The sequence below is a fragment of the Tamandua tetradactyla genome, chromosome 12 (genome assembly GCF_023851605.1).
Source record: "Tamandua tetradactyla isolate mTamTet1 chromosome 12, mTamTet1.pri, whole genome shotgun sequence".
In the NCBI taxonomy this organism is placed as follows: domain Eukaryota; kingdom Metazoa; phylum Chordata; class Mammalia; order Pilosa; family Myrmecophagidae; genus Tamandua; species Tamandua tetradactyla.
Genome location: NC_135338.1, coordinates 31,123,188 through 31,139,394, shown reverse-complemented (window position 1 = coordinate 31,139,394; position 16,207 = coordinate 31,123,188). Strand labels below are relative to the sequence as shown.

The following is a 16,207-nucleotide window of genomic DNA, read 5'->3' as shown; positions in this document are numbered from 1 at the left end:
ACCCCAGGTAGCTGTCTGGAGCTCCAGGAAAGGTGGTGAATCTGAAGGTGACAGAGAACAGCCCACCTCTGAAGGCCATGGGCGACGTGAAGTCATGAATTCGGCTGAGTCTCTCATAGGACGCGTTTTCCCCCTGAGATTCTCCTGCCCAGAGGCAGCCAAAAAATTTTGTCAACTTCTTAATGCCCCTCACGACCCTCACTCTGTGTCCTTAGAGCAAAGAGGGACTGCCGGTTGTCCTTCGCAATGGCAGAGGACCTTGGGACCCCAGAAGACAATAACACAGGAGTCTCCTGGACTGAAAAAGCTGTCCTAGTCTCAAGGCAGGTGACAACACCTTCCCGGATTCACTCACGCCAGGCTGCAAGTGGCTCAGGCAACGGGCAGGCTCCCTGGGAATTGTTAGCTGAGGGGCTTCCGGGACTGGGGCAGGAAGGGTAAAGCCCTGGAATGCTCCCCTAGGCTTAGCCACGCTTCACAGTGAGGTGAGGGCGTGTAGCATGTGCACACCCCCTCCCCCACCCTTATGGGTTTAGGAGCCTAGGTTTATATCCCCAATACCTGGATGTTTACCTGGGAGCCCCATTCCAGCGTCCTGAGCCTCAGGTTGGGAAATTCAGAGTACATGCACACTAAAATGAATGCACACGCACATGGACACAAACACACACACACACAGAGCAAGTAATTGAAATTAGGTTGCTGAAGAAGCAGCCAGGTGTCTATGGGTCTGCAGGATTTGCTGAAAGCAAAGGGGGCAGGCAAAAGGCAGCCATCTGTATGGATAAAGTCATAGGGCCTTTCTGGCGGCAGTGCCCCCTCCTTCCTTGCAGCTGGCTGTGGGGAGGCAGATCCGGGGATGCAGAAGGAAAACACAACACAGACAACACACCATCACAGAGTTGGGCCTGTCTTTCACCTTGCATGCGGGAACTGAAGGTTGCATGCTTGGCCCTGGGTACTGCACCAGATCTTTGCTCGGGGGTTGCAGGACTCTTTCAATATATTGGGAAGACCAAGCAGCCACATTTGGCTCAAGTCAGGCCTGTCCCAAATTCTGCAGCCCTGCTCTGATACTTCCTGTCCTCTCACTACCGAGTCATTGCTCACAGAGGCTGCCAACCAGCCTGACTTGTTCGTTTTCCTCTGTCTTTGCATGGGCGCTCCGAGATGCCCTGGAAAACCATTGTCACTGGCACTTAATTGTCCCGGGAGTAGCCTTCCAAACCCAGCTCACCTACACCTGAGAACCTGGCCCTTTGGAGCGAATCTCCTTTTCTTTGAAAAGTTTAGAAAGGCAGATGAATTAGGGATGCAAGATCAGAAGGCTGTGCTGTGTCTCTAGACTCAGTGAGGGGCCTTTCTTAGCAGAAAAGTGAGGCCAATTCATAGTCCCTTACTTAGCTGGTGATATGGTGCATCTCACATACCCATTATGACCTGGACATTTATATCATGCGGCAAGCCCATCCCTGAAATTAAAAGATACTCTAAGGCCTACCCAAAGGTGTAAAGTTACAAATCATATCCTTGCCTGGAGAGTCTCAGGGAGTAATAGAAGGCAAAAGTAGGTTTTGTCATTGTCTGGGTGGTTGGGTAACTCCTGGGTATTGAAAGGGTGTTGGCATCTGCAAGGGCTTTCTGCCATAAAAACATCCCTTAATTGCGTGCTGGGAGGATAATCCTAACGAACTTTGCTTGAAACATTTCACAGGAAGGGCATCAGTTCCGTTCTCGCTCAAGTAACCTTTTATGAAAAGTTTCCTTCTAATGATGAGGGATTCCAAGTATAGATATCTCAGCACCACCCTGTGAGTTGATGTATATTTTCTCCTTGTGCTCCATCAAACCCACACAGAGACTGAATGGCCTCTGACTTCTCTCCTGGGTGTATAGATAGGCCCAGTTGGGTCAAACTGCTATAGCCTTAGAATTTCCCCAAACTGATCAGCTCAGATATCTTGAGCCTACAAGGATAAGGGAAACTTATTTTGTCCTTTTTTTTCATGAGATCTGGGCTAGATATATAAAAATCTCCATAATCCTTCCCTTGCCTCCATTTCTTGAAATAATGGGTGTCAGATACTTGGGGTTCAGCCCCCTCTGTCAGAGCCCCTCCACTAACCTCCTCTAACAAGGGAGCTGGCAAGAGGCCAGACTTCAGACACTCCCATTGGATTGGCTGCTACACTTTATGGAAGGGATGCAGGCACCCTAAGAGAGCTAGGTTTCTGACAACTCAGGCAGTTCAGAGGCCCCCTTCTTTTTTTCCAGACTATTGGGACTCTTCTCAGAGCTACCCAAGGGCAGGAGAGCAGGATATACAGTCTTCTAGACTCTGGAGTTTTGTGGAATCAACCGGCTATGCAGACAGGATCCAGCATAGGCGGTCAATGGCACACAGAGGGGGCTGTGCGGTGAGAGGCAGCCTGACAGACCTGACAGAGGACGTATCGAAGGACAACGACATGCTCAGGGACTGGGGAAAAGCCCGGGAGGAGAGTGGGAGGGTGCACGTATTCCTAAGTGTCATGTCATGAAGTCATGGAATTTGGTGCAAGTAGAGCCACACGTAGCCACACACAGGTCTCAAATCACAGCTGGAAAGTGCAAAGGGTTGGCAGGCGGACTAGAATCAGGAGCTGTCTCTCTTGCCTCCCCCTCTCCCAGGTACCTGATGCCTCACCTGGCTTTTCCTTCCCTCCTCCCAGAAACCAGCTGAGTTCATCCCTGCTTCAGTCACCCCCGAGCACATGCTGAGGGGTGACTCCAAGGGGCTGCAAATCCATGACTCCAAGGGGCTGCAGGGAACCAAGTCTCAGTTTCCAGTGGAGGAGGACAAAGAAGCTGGGACACAGCTGCTTCTTGGTTAAAAGAAAAAGCAAATGCCATTGGACAGGTAAGGGAATGAAGGGGGTTCAAAAGGGAGAAATCCCAGGGTGGCTTCAGAAGCTGGATTCCCAATTGAAATCTATAAGTTTTCCTGTCCCACAAGGGGGCTGCCCTAATCCATGTGCCATACTCATCTCCGGAAACATCAGTGAGAGAAAGTTTGTGGTGAGGGGCCAGACTTTGAAGTGAGGGGCTCCCTCTGGTTTCCTAAGGGATGGACTGGTTGTCACTTCCTGCCCTGCTCCTGTGCTGAGCCTCTATGGCCTTAGTATTTGGCCACACTGCCCTGCAGGCAGCACGTGCAGATGGAGGCAATGGGGGTTAGGCTGGGGCGGTGACAATCCTAATTGTTTTTATTTGGAGCGGGAGGGAGAGGAGGAAGGAAAGAAGAAAAGAGAAAATAAATAAAACCCAAGGAATAGTATTCTCATTTCCCACCAGCAGCAAGCAGCAGGCAAGAGTCAACAGTGCTAAGAAAGGCAAGCCTGCCCTTCCCTGAGATACCTTCTTCTTGGCCAGCAGCAAGTCCTGGTACGCGTTGGACCGGAGAAAGCGGGCATAGCTGTCACTCTTCATCAACTTGTAGATGTGCTCCTGGGGGAGGAAGAAAGATGGGGGAAGGGGCATGAGAAAGGACTTTGTCAACCGATGCTGAAGGAAACTACAACCCAACGGAAACAAAGGGACGTGGGTATGCTTATATGTGCCTAGAAAAACTTGCAACATTTTTTTCTCTAGCTGGAAATACCAAACAAAACATATTTTCACTCTCAGTGTAAAAGATCCTTGAGGATCATGTCCTAAAGCCTTTGTAATGGGCCCTGGTGCTAAGGTGGGGTGCGATACTGCTTAATGATTAAAACCACAGGCACAGCAAAAAAAAAAAAAAAAAAAAAGAATGAGCTATTGACACATCAACGACTCAGATGGCTCTCAAGGGAATTATGATGAGTGAAAAAAAATCCAATCCTACAAAGGTTATATACTGTGTGACTCCATTTATATAACATACTTGAAATGACAGACAATGGAAATAGAGAACGTATTAGTGGTTAGTGGGAGTTAGGGATGGGGAAAGAGAAGGAGGGAGATGGGTGAGGTTACAGAAGGCAGGAGGAGGAACCCCTGCGGTGACAGAATGGTTCTGTCTTAACACATCTTCCGCATATGATAAAATTGCATAGAACTAAATACACGCACCCATGCACACATGAGCACAAGTAAAGTTGGGGAAATCTGAATAAATTCAGTGGGTTGTAGCAATGTCAATTTATGGCTGTGTTTTGCAAGATGCTACCATTGGGTGTAAGTGGGTAAAGGGTACACTGTATTATTTCCTACAACTGTATGAGAATCTATACTTATCTCAACGTAAAAAGTTTAATAATATTTTTTAAAAAAACAACCACATGCAATTGGGTCATTGTTTGTGCAAAGAGAGTTTGTGCTCTTCGTGGCCACCATCCCTTTCTGGGAGAGTGCCCTTAGCAACCAAATTATGGAGCATGCGGGCAAATATGCCAGGCCTGAGGCTTACGTCCAGGAAGGGCAGCTGCTGTGGCCTTGTGCCACCTCTCCTCCTGGGTTCCGAGAGGCATTTACATTCTGGTCTTGGCAATAAATTTCACCCCTGACTTGCAGCTAATTCCTATCGCCTCATCATCACTTCCTAACACATCTGTCCTCATCAAGGGCAGAAAAAGCCTGGCCCCTGAAAAGAGAGCACTTGTTGGTTGAAAATAATTATTTTTCAGTTGGAATGGAATTCAGTTCAGCCCTACGGGCAAGTCTAGATGTCCCAAAGGAAGACCTGTTAGGAGGGAGGTGGGCCTTCACTGTGAGTTGCCAGTCAGAGGCTGGCCTGGTAGGCGAAGCATCTCCTCTGCTCAACATTCATTCTTCATACCATGAAGCTGGGGAAAGGCCACAGTGCTCAAGGGATGAGGAGCTAGTCAGTGAGGAGGGAGGGAGCTGAGAAGCAGGGCTGATCCGTGAGGACCCCTTGGGTTTCTTCCCAGGGGAACTGCCCTTAATCTGGTGAGCAAATTTTAGAGATACCTGGCCAGATAGCTGTTGTTTCCTATGTGAAGCTGGGGCAATGGCGTGGGCTTGCCAAGATCCTCTCCTTACCCACCAAGAGAGAAAATGAAAGTGGGAAGCAAGACACATCATGTGGCTTATCCATCTTCAGGTGGACCCCAAGCAGAACTGTTTGGGGACCAGCTTCGTTGTTCCTGAGTCCCACCCATGAATGGGGATGGTCCCACTGCAAGAATGGAGTGAAATTAAACAGTAGCTTGGGTCTGAGACTATTCAGATAGTCCACATGTGTTCTTATATAATAGATTTAGCATGAACATGCCTCACTAAGATTTGAGGCAAAAATCTAACCCACTCAAGTGGAAGTTCCTCGAGATCTTTTAAATATGCAAAATGTCTAGCACTGGGTCAAATGTTAGTTGAATTTATACAATGACCACATTGTTTCTTAGGTCACAGAAATGTGTGTTTGAATTTAATGCTTAGCAAGTTTTGCAGGCTTAAAACTTGTTCTGGTTTATGGTTTGATTCTCTGTATGAAAGAATAGTGGAGATTACACTCAGCTTAAACTAAGAACAAGCTGTGAGCATCTTGGCTTGTCCTTAATGACCTCAGAACCCAAACTGAGGGAGGGATTTCAGTGGTCTTTGCTTTCATCTGTTTTCTTTAAACTATGCTAATGTGTAAATTTTAGGTACAGATGTTAATCTGGGTGGCTCCTGAGTCATCTGGAGGGGCATATCATTAATGCCTGGGCTCTGTACAAACCCCTCTGCAAAGCAACAGGTCCCTGCATTTTGTTCTGCCTTCTCGGGGTATCTAAATGGGCTTTCTCCAGGTATATCTCATAGAATACACACTTCTGACCCAAGAGGACTAAGGCAACTTCTTTTAGCCCAGCCCTTCTGGCCTTGCCAAGAAATTTCACCCCGTTATCCATCTAATTCCTGTAGACTCATCATGGGCAGGAAAAGCCTGGTCCAATAAAAGAAAAAACCGGTCAATTGAAAAGAGTGGGATAGAAGGAATGCCTAAATTTGTGATCACAACAACATTCAGTAAATATTTATTGAGCATCTACTGTGTGCCAGGCACTGTGCCAGAAAGAGATTGCAGCCTGAACAAGACAAACCAGGCCTCTGCTGACACAGAAATTAGAGTCTATTTGGCAAGACAGACATTGCACAAATAAATATGTACATAGACAACTGAACAAAGGGCTGCAAAGAAGTGCAAGTACAGGGTGCTATGAAGGGGTTTACCTGGGGATGACTTACCCCCCCAGGAATGGGGAATGGTGATCTATGAACCAGAAAGATCCTTAGATAGGATCTAAGAGAATTTCTTGGGAATTGGGGGATTCCACGGGAGCTGGGGAAGGCCTGGTCTTGTAGCTGCACAGTCGGAACGACCATAGCAAGGACATTCCGGGGGCAAAGAGGAAAGAGCTTGATGGTTTACTCTCTTGCGGGGTGGGGGATGGGAGGTGTTGATGTGGGTCAGAGGAGCAGTTTGGGCATTTTCTCATTCTCCACTGGTCTCATTCTGACCAATTCTAAAGCCAGGACTAAGGCAGGGATGGTTTGGGGGAAGGTAGGGAGTGAGAATGCAGTCCTCATGGAGGGTGGGGCTGCATGAGCTGGTCTTACCCTGCTGACTTCATTGCACGCCTGGCCATCATTTTGACAGTCTCAAGTTACTCAGTGAGTGAGCAATAACCAAAGCGATAATAGCATATCCAAGGCATGGGTCTGAGAAAAACAAAATCCTAGAACCTCTGAAGCTCTCCCATGCCCCCTGCAGGGCCTTCCGCTGACATGGGCCTCTCTCTCCCACAGTCTAGGGAGGCATGACTTTCCCCTGCCCTCCTCCCCCAAGCAAAGAAAAGGAGCCTTTGATGTACCCAGTTATGGAACTCTTCCTCCCACCTCGCCAGCTTTGTCTAGGCAACACAAAGACAGTAAGCAGGAGGTGGGTGAACAGAGTGCTGTGATTTTCTGGGAATGAGAATTAAGATAGGATTCAGGGTCTTTGGCTATTTCCCAAATGCAATAAGTTTATCACTGCCAGGGACAGCAAGTGTGTAAAAGCTCTTGGCGGTGACCTCTGCTGACTTATGAGGGGTTCTGCTTTGTTTCCCCTGCTTTACAGACAGCTGGTCTTTAGGGAATTGCATACCCAGAACCTGCAGAGCGCAAGGGTGCAATGGATTAAACTAGCTGAGGCCCCATCTAGAGGGAATTCCTAAGGGGCTAGAGAAAAATAAATTTTCTTTTTTTATTTTTCCTTCCTTCTTCTCATCCTCCCTCCCTCCTTTTCTCCTTTTCCAAAGGAAGATGGTTGCGTTGGCTATGAACAGGCAGACCCACGAGACTTCACATCTGCCTTCCTGACACAATGGGGAGGCACGTAGATGGAGAAACCAAGGTGACAGGCCCTAAGTTGTGCCAAAGTTGCCAGCAGTGGGGTGGGGAGGTGTGGTTGGCAGTTATGGCACAGGCTGTCCCTCGATGAGATGGTCCACTTCCATTTCCCCTTCTTGGGCCTGCGCCCACTGATGATGTGCTCTGATTGCCGGGGAAGTGAAGCAGAAGCAAGGAACCACTGCAATCAGGGGAGTCTGAGACACATGTAGGGGCTGGAGGGAGCAAGCCATACAAGCTCTCAAAATCACACCTGCTACAAATCAATGTTTTGCTGCAAGAATCCTCATTTGGAAATCTGCTTTCTTTTCCAGACAAAACACAGTGACCCTCACAAGAGTTAGGGGAAGGTAATCAGACAAATGCCTGGGGCCTCAGGCCACAGGCATGCCAGAGCAGCTGAACAACTTAAGAATGTCCGTTTGTCTTCCCCTTTGCTGTAGGTTCCTAAGACGGCCCAGATCTCATTTCCCAGCTTCAGAATACCCTCCTGGAGTGGGAAGCTACTCAGCTGGGGCAAAGCACAGTTGCCAAGGGCACTTGTGATATGTAAGTGCCTTATTTTTCTTTTTTTGCAGGTGTATATGCCTCCTTTTTGCCCTCCACACCCAGGTTTCTTGGAATAACAACGAGACTTTGGGATCTGTTGAGTCCTTTACAGTGCCTTGAAGGAAGACAAAAATGTGACATTGCTGTATGGGGTGGTAAGAAAGGGGACTGGGCTGGGAGTCAGAAGCTTGGATTCTAGGTCCTGGCTCTGTTCTTTTCTAGTGTTGTCACTCAATTAGATGAGGAAACACAAGTAAATGCACTGTGAAAATTACATGCATGTAAAAATAATAATTGGCCTTCATGTGGTGACTGTCCTTGGCAGGGATGACATGTTGATGAGACTGAAGATCAAAAGATTCCTGGGGGGAGGAGGAAAAGAGGAGCAGAAAGGCTTCAGGGGCAGAGTACAGCTGTTCTATTTGTGTCATTGGTGCTGTGTACTCTGAATCAGTGCTCAGGTTTAAACACCCCCATTTTACAGATGAGGATACTGAGACTAAAAGACGAAGTGACTTGCCCAAGGTAAATATGGAGCTAGGACTTGAACCCAGAGCTGTGTGACTCCAAAGTTCAGATTCTTCCTGTTAGTGAAATGCTGCTTTTTATGACCCTTGAATTGAGGTTCTGAGGGAAGTCAGTGCTACTTGAGCGCAGATGACATGCGAAATGCAGTTCCTGGATTCCTGTCAGCAGAAAGGCCAGGGCCCTCCTCTTGAGTCCAGATCTGAGCCATCCTAGTTGTAGATGCCACCACCTCTCACCATTCCATTTGTTTGCAGGGCACTTCCTTGCAGGGACTATTCATAACCCCCAGCTGCTGGCAATGGCAGTGACCAAGTCCCCAGGCCTGGAGGGGTACAGAGGCTCTGGTTTCTCACCAAACAGGCAGGCCAAGTACAACTGGCCTTCCATATTTGAAGGAAGTTGTGGATGCCATTTGGGATCAAAGTCTCAACCTGGAAAAGCTCTCAAAGATATCTGGGACTCCTGGAAAGGCATAAGCAGCAAGTCTATTTCAAGGGCCATTACCCAGAAGGCCCCTGAAATCTCACCTTTCAAACAAAGGTCTTTAGACCTTAAGCATGGTTAGCTGAAGCCTGGGGAAAATTCAAGTTCCTTTTAAACTGGGTCTTGAAGGAGGACAGAGGGTGCTACTGTAGCATGATAAGGAATGGTTCTTGGGTAAGGTATGCAGGAAATGTGGGTGGGGACAAAATTTGGACGTCCTTGAGCATCATCTTAAGAAATTTGAACTTTGTTTGAAGTTTTGCTGAATTGGCGTATTATAGAAACTTAATTTAACCAGTTTTTATGGAGCACCTACTATAATAGGCACAACTGAAATACTTGACCTGGAATACAAGTTGGTATCTGTTTAACAAATATAGAAAAGGCAATAGAAAAGATACCACAACAAGCCGGCCATCCACTTAAGTGAAAGATGGCCAGCTTGTGGCTCCTCATGGATGCAACTTTGGATGGCTCTTAAAAGAGGATCAAGTGGTCTTAAGCGAGAGGCACCCACTCGGATTTCCTTGTGCTCTTAAGCAGGACATGGGGGCCTGCATCACTCAAGGTCACAGGAGGGTATAAGAGTAAAAGACCATTTGCCTTGAACCTGCAATGCATTTGCATAAACATGTTCAATTTAGTTGGCCAGAGGGCATGGTATTTTGATGCTGCTCAATCCCTATTCATAGACAAGGGTAGTTTCCAAGCCACCTTTGCTGGATTGCCTTTTCCCAAACATCACGGGAAATTAGAAAAGTGTTTTCCTTTCCTCTTCAAGGTCACAGGGTTTAGTGGAGGAAATCTATGCCCAGAAACATACACAGATGTGTAAGAAGAAATTTTGGAATTTAATTTTCTGACATCTTCTCTCCAGGAACTACTTGTCTGTATGGTGATAAACAGAATTAGATCACAAACCACTGATATATTCCTTTCAAAATGCATTCCTCTCTGTTGTTCACCACCCCACCCCCAATATAAAACCACCCACAGAATCAAATGAGTAATTCCTAGAGCAAGCAGTACCGTGGCATTCTTTCCTAAAATATGTATGGCATGGAAGTCTACCAGGAAATGCCCTCCAATCGAGAATTAATGCCAGGAAACTTGGTGTAGTCTTGTGATCCTGACATACAATACCACCACCTCCACCACTGGGACAAAGACTAACCACCCGCACCAGGCTAGGAAGACTTCTATTTATGAGTAATCTGGGGCAAACATAAAATCCTCCTCCACTGGGATCTGGCTTTTAAACAAAGCAAACATTTAGATGCCTTGCATTCCTTAATTGAGCAGGTTTTGAACAACTAAGTTTAGGTCGTAATAATAGGAATTTTGGGTTTAGGGCTTCTTTTCTGCTTAAGTTGGGTATAGACTTGTTGCTAGACTTTATCACCCTGATCTCTTACTGGCCTTGACATTGCTCTTGGATCATTCTACTCATTGATGATGGCCCAAGTAAACTTTTGTAAATTAGTTTGAGGCGTCTTAAGAGAAGGGGCCCTCTTTTGCATCTCTGCATTCCCAGAGCTTAGGACATCTGTCACTCCTATGGGTGTTCAAAGTTTTGCTGAATTGGCATATTATAGAAACTTAATTTAACCAGTTTTTATTGAGCACCTACTATAATAGGCACAACTGAAAGTGGTATAATTCTGGACTGAGATATCAAGGAAAATTTTTAAAAACCTCACATATTCGCAAAGCATTCTTTTAGTGCTGTAGGGACTTACATAGGGTAAAGTAGGTCAAATTTCTGTTCCCATCAAGGAACTTTCAAGTCCAGAGGGGTTTGGAGGGCCCAGGCACTGCAGGTACAGAGCAGGGTAGGGCATTGCAGCAGCTACTGCTGATCAGGAAAACAGTGGGTCTGGGCAGAGTTAGGAAGGCTAGGCAGGCACCTGCAGGGAACACAACCAATGGGCAGGGTTGGTCACCCCAGTCTGTTCAGCAGATAAATCGATGAGCATATTTCCAATCCTATCCACTCTCAATGACGTGTTTCCATAGGCCTATTTTGTTTTTGTTTTGCTTTGTTTTTAAAGAATAATGTGTTCTTGGACAAGTGCTGCCCGATAGCAAAAAGCCACCCATGCTTCTATTTCCTTTGCAGTCTCCTTCAGTATAGACCTTCATACAGCACAGGTCAGGATCTCCCAATTCAAATGGGAGAATGTATGCTCACGAAATGGATGGAAGGGCAGATGGGCAAAGGACTGGTTGGACCCAGTGACATAGTCCTTGGAACATCCTTGGATACTCTGAGCCTTTTAAAATTGAAGCCCAGCAGCCCCTGAGCTGGCCGTCTGACTTCCTTCTCCCCTCTAGAGCTTGTGGAGGCTCTAAAAAGAGGCAAAGGTCCTAAGAGAAGCCTTTGGTTCTCAAAACTTCCTGTGGTACAATGTGCTCCTTCAAGAACTGCCAGCAAAATTTTAGATCACATGCCTTAAGATTTAGGTCTCTCTCCTGGCTCCAGACCATTCTGCCCACCACCATCAGATTCACCCTTTCCCAGTTCAAAGCCTTTGCTACTTTCCCACTGTCTTCAGGATGACAAAGTTCAAATTTCTTAAGATGATACTCAAGGACCCCCAAATTTTGTCCCCACCCACATTTCCTGCATTTCTTACCCGAAAACTTCTTCCAAGAGCAAACATCTCCTTGGGAGAACTCCATTTTGATCTATCTTGGGATTAGAAGACCCCAAGAAATAAAGCCATTAATCTTTTGTAAGTTCACGTTTACAAATAAATGGCATCTTTTACTTATTCAAAGGATTTTCAGGGCGCTTAGTCCATCTGGTTTCTCCATAATCCTTGGCAGGCTGTGGAGAAGAATCCAATTTACAGATGAGGTAACTCAGGCACTAACGGCCAAGGCCCTTTCCTAAGACCACATAGCAAGTGGGTGACAACCCTGATACCATATCACAGGTCCTCTGATGCCTACAAGCTGAGAACAGAGAACTCCATCCCTAGCATAAAAAATTTAGTCCTTAAAAAAAGTCATGGACCTTGATGCTTTTTCCACCCTTCCAAGGTTAAATATATGAAATTGGAACAACACAGCAAACAGCTGAAGGCTGTGGTCACAGCCCACAGACCTTTATGGAAGATTTGGTGTTGGCCCAAATTTTCAAAAATGCCAAACAAAACTGCAAAGCACAAGTGCAAATGCTGGGATTAGGCTGACAGGGTATCTTGTGAAATATTTCCACAGGAAACAAACACAGGGAATTAACTTTGTTATAACAATGCATGTGGTCAAAAAAAAAAAAAATTAAAGAAAACCATGAAGGGAGCCTGCACCCCACCCCCAGTTCTCACTTCAAACGGCTCCATAAATCTGGTTGTGCCTTCCTTCACTCGAGCTCCTGACTGCTGACGTTAAGGTACGTGCTCATCCTTCCATCAACATTTTGATCACTGGGTTGGCGTCTGAGAATCATCGTGACTGGCTGAGGAAGCCATCAGAGTTCCTGATCCCAATGGACCATTCAAAAGGCTCTAGAGTCACCCTTCCTACTTAGCAGGTGGGCAAATGGAGTAGAGCAAGTCTAATGGGCTTCAATATACAATCCTCAAAAAAGGGGATGGCAGAAAGGATCAGAGCCAACTAACTGCTCCAGGTCTAGAGCCCTCTCTGGGGACCAGAGTTCTTTGAGGTCTCAATACAGTGAGAGCGTGTACTGTCTACATCCGTACAACAGTCTGTACAACAGTCCAGGGTGGTGTGATTTGTGTAGCAGACTCTGAGCTAATAAGAGGGGAGATATGAGTACAAATCCTCGATGGTCGTGGGCTGCTAAGGGACCTTCCTGTGGATTTGAACCTCCTTCCAGCACATGGCCCTCATGTGGAGATTTCACTGGTGGAGGCAGCCGGAGCTGGTCAGGATGGGTAAATTAGATCAGAACACCAGTCTACTTCTTGGTGAGGCTTTGTAAGACTCAACCCTGATCTGAAACATTTGCCAAGATTGCCACTTTGTTCTTAATGCCCCAAATTAGTCTCCTCTAACCTAATGTGCCTGTATCAACTGAAGCTTAACCACCCCAACCCTCTATACTGTATTATTTTGGATTTCTTGAAAGGTTTCAATAATTTCATGATATATTTTTTCATAATTTATTTTGTGTGGGAGTTGGCAAACCACACCTGTTTTTGTACTTCCCATGAGCTAAGAATAGTTTTTACATTTTTAGATGGTGGAAAAAAATTAAAAGAAGACTCTTTTGTGAAAATTATATGAAATTCATATTTTCAAGTTTCAATGTCCAGAAATAAACCTTTATTGGAACACAGCCATGTCTTTAAGTTGTTTATGTCATTATCTTGTTAAGTTGTACCTGCTTTTGTAGGGCAGAGTTGACTATTTGTGACTGAGACGGTGACCCATAAAACCTAACATTGAACCTATCTGGCCCTTTAAGGAAAAACTTTTCTGACTCCTGGTTTAATAGTAAAAGTCGGGCTCCAGAATTACCCTATTTTGTTACATATATATAAACATACACAAATCTAGGAAGAAAATATACCACAATATGGGTTATCTCTGGGTGCTAACATTATGTGCAATCATTTGACTTTTTTAACCAAACATGTTAATCATATAAGAATAAGAAAGAATATCAATGACATTGGGAAAATAAGATAGTATTTTCTGCATCTTACAGTGGGCTAGACCCTAAGTTAGCTGTTCATGTTTCATTTTGCCTTCCTTATTCCATCCACTCCTATGTGTAGGTACTATTTTATCTCTGTTCTGCAGAGCAGGAAATGAAGACTCAGGAAGTCTAAATAAACTGCCCAAGGTCACACTGCTAGTAAGAAGCATTTTATATATTTATGGTGGAGACACACTTAAGAGATAAAAGGGGATAGGCTGAAAACAGAAACTGGCTTAAGAAGAGTGTTTTATTTGAATTCCTGAGAGACCAATCCTAACAGCTGTTAAGGAAGTAGGAATGTATAGGTGCATTCTCGTGCCTGGTCCAGCTTACAAGATTGCTGTGGAAATGAGACACATTTTTGAAAGTATCTGAAAAATGCCAGGGCCCCATACTAATAAAAGCATAGCTTCAGAAACTTGTCAAGTTACAATGAGTTGGCTTCCCAAGTTCTCCCACCAAATTGTTCTTGAATTACAGATATCGTGAATGCCCACCAGGAAGAACTGGTTGGCTACACTAAGCTGCTTCCACATGATGGACTACTATGTAGCAGTGAAACAAGGCAATTATCCTATAGTTGCTGCTATGTTGGTGCTGCCGTTTTGACACTGCTTTATGGTTATTTAGAATAAAGCCAATCAGAAATTACATGAAATACTAATGTTATCCTCAGTAGGGCCCTTGTACTTCCCAAGAACTAAGAATTGTTTTTACATTTTTAGATGGTTAAAAAAAGTCAAAAGAAGAATATTTTGTGAAAATTATATGAAATTCAAAATTCAATGAATAGGATTCTCAGCATGGAGAAAGGAGACACAGATATAAGAAAGATGTCAAACAGAACTCCTTATAATTCTGAATTTGAATGGAAGGTAGCAGTGTGAACTCACAATGTAGTTTTTGTTTAAACAACATATTTCCTAGCTCTGCTCACTGAAGAGGCCGAGGAATGATGATGAACCCAGGAGCAATGAGCACTCTCAAGTGCCAGACAGTGGTCTCTAAAAACCATTCCCACTAAGAGGAACCAGGGATCCTTGGAGAAGTGCCTGAATCCAGATCTGGGGCAGGGCCTAGAACATCTTACCTGGAATAACATCAAAGACTACTTAGGGTCACAATAGAAGGAGTCACTGTAAATAGGTTCCAATTGGCCAGAGATGGAAAAATTTCAGCGTCAATTAGAATAATAAACAAATTGGATTGAAACACATCAAATATGTTTAAATCCATTCGTTCACAAAGGTACTGAAACCAACCTAAGCCAAACCAAAATTAATTTTTCATCATTGGAATATCCTAGGAGACCAACTCAGTATTTTGAAAAGTGGCAAATAAAGGGAAAGAATCAAACATTCATCTTGCCTTTCCTAGGTGAACTGTTTATTAGGTAATCAAATAGTAGATGAGGGGGAGTTCCCTTTATAGAAATATTCTAGCTAATAAATAAAGAAGGAAAGATAGAATTAAAATATCACCATTTTGTAACCCCTAAATAACGAATGGGTCTAGGCAATAAACATCAATAGCTAAAATCACAAAAAGAAGGACAACCAGTCATAAGGTGCCTTCAAACAGGAGAATACAATACAAGCAAAGACTGCTTCATAACGTAATCTGGCCTGTGAAAATTAAACTTAAATCTGATTAAACATCTAAAGCAAACTCCTGACTTTCTGGGAAGACAAGATGACCAAAGAATATGGTAAATAGCACCATGGAGGTATAATCAGAAAAATCCAGATTCTGGGATTCTCTGCAGTCTAAAGGATTTGATTTCTTCATCAAATAAATTGCAAGGGGGAAAGAAAAACAGATGGAAAGGGAACATATAGATTAAAAGACACTTCTAGTCCCTGGAGATGATACCTCTCCACCATCATGCAGTCTCACCCAGAAGAAAAACAATCCAAGAGGACTTCAAATTATGTTATCACGGGAATCTTCCCATAAAGGATTTCTGGTGACACTTTATTGCTTTAAGAGCAACACCTATTGGAATGCATGGGTCTTATCTGGAATCTGATTTTTTATAAAATAGGTTTAAGAAGAGAGATTTACCAAACTATCATAGATTTGGAACCTGGTCTGACATTTGATGCTGTTTCAAGAGTATTGCTAATTTGTTAAGGTGTGATAATGGTTTTGGGGTAATGCTAAAACAAAAGTGTCAGTATCTTTTAGAGATATATACCTCAGTATTTAGAAATGAAATAATACAATCTTTTGGATTTGCTTTAAATAATCTAGTGGTAGGTGAAAAAGTGGGTGGGGACACATAAAATAGGACTGGTCATGTACTGATGACTCCTGAGGCTGCATGAGAGTGGATAACAGTTTATCTTTCTGCTCTTTCCACTCTTCCATACGTTTAACTATTTCCACAATAAAAGATGAAAACAAATCCTTCCTAATGTCACTTCAGAGTGAAAGCTCTGTTCTGGGTGCATCATGGTTCTGACCAGTGTCTTTTATATTTCATGAGTAATGGAGAATTGAACTTCAGATCATCTGTCTAGGAAACCCCATGCAGCTTCTCCATCCTCCTTTTCAATGAGCTCGATCGATAAGGCACTTGGAAGCATATACACATACAGATACAAAAATAGGTCT

The 16,207-nt window shown here is 44.5% G+C and overlaps 1 protein-coding gene and 1 long non-coding RNA gene across 22 annotated transcripts in view; one reads left to right on the top strand and one right to left on the bottom strand.

The window, feature by feature from the left end:
- RGS6 (regulator of G protein signaling 6) overlaps positions 1–16,207 on the bottom strand; it is a 658,535-nt gene that overhangs the window by 24,980 nt on the left and 617,348 nt on the right. For all 16 annotated transcript variants that reach the window (XM_077122927.1, XM_077122919.1, XM_077122920.1 and 13 more), the window contains one exon: positions 3,397–3,486. In XM_077122927.1, coding sequence (XP_076979042.1) covers positions 3,397–3,486 — 90 coding nt within the window. The remainder of the gene's footprint in view (positions 1–3,396; positions 3,487–16,207) is intronic.
- LOC143651956 (uncharacterized) overlaps positions 1–16,207 on the top strand; it is a 60,905-nt gene that overhangs the window by 21,304 nt on the left and 23,394 nt on the right. Inside the window, exons 3-6 of one of the 6 annotated variants that reach the window (XR_013160344.1) lie at positions 2,712–2,899; positions 3,337–3,583; positions 6,772–6,904; positions 7,935–8,552. This is a non-coding gene — a long non-coding RNA (uncharacterized LOC143651956). Of the gene's footprint in view, positions 1–2,670; positions 2,900–3,333; positions 3,584–6,771; positions 6,905–7,934; positions 8,553–16,207 lie in introns of those variants that run through there. The other 5 variants (XR_013160346.1, XR_013160348.1, XR_013160347.1 and 2 more) reach the window with 5 other exon arrangements.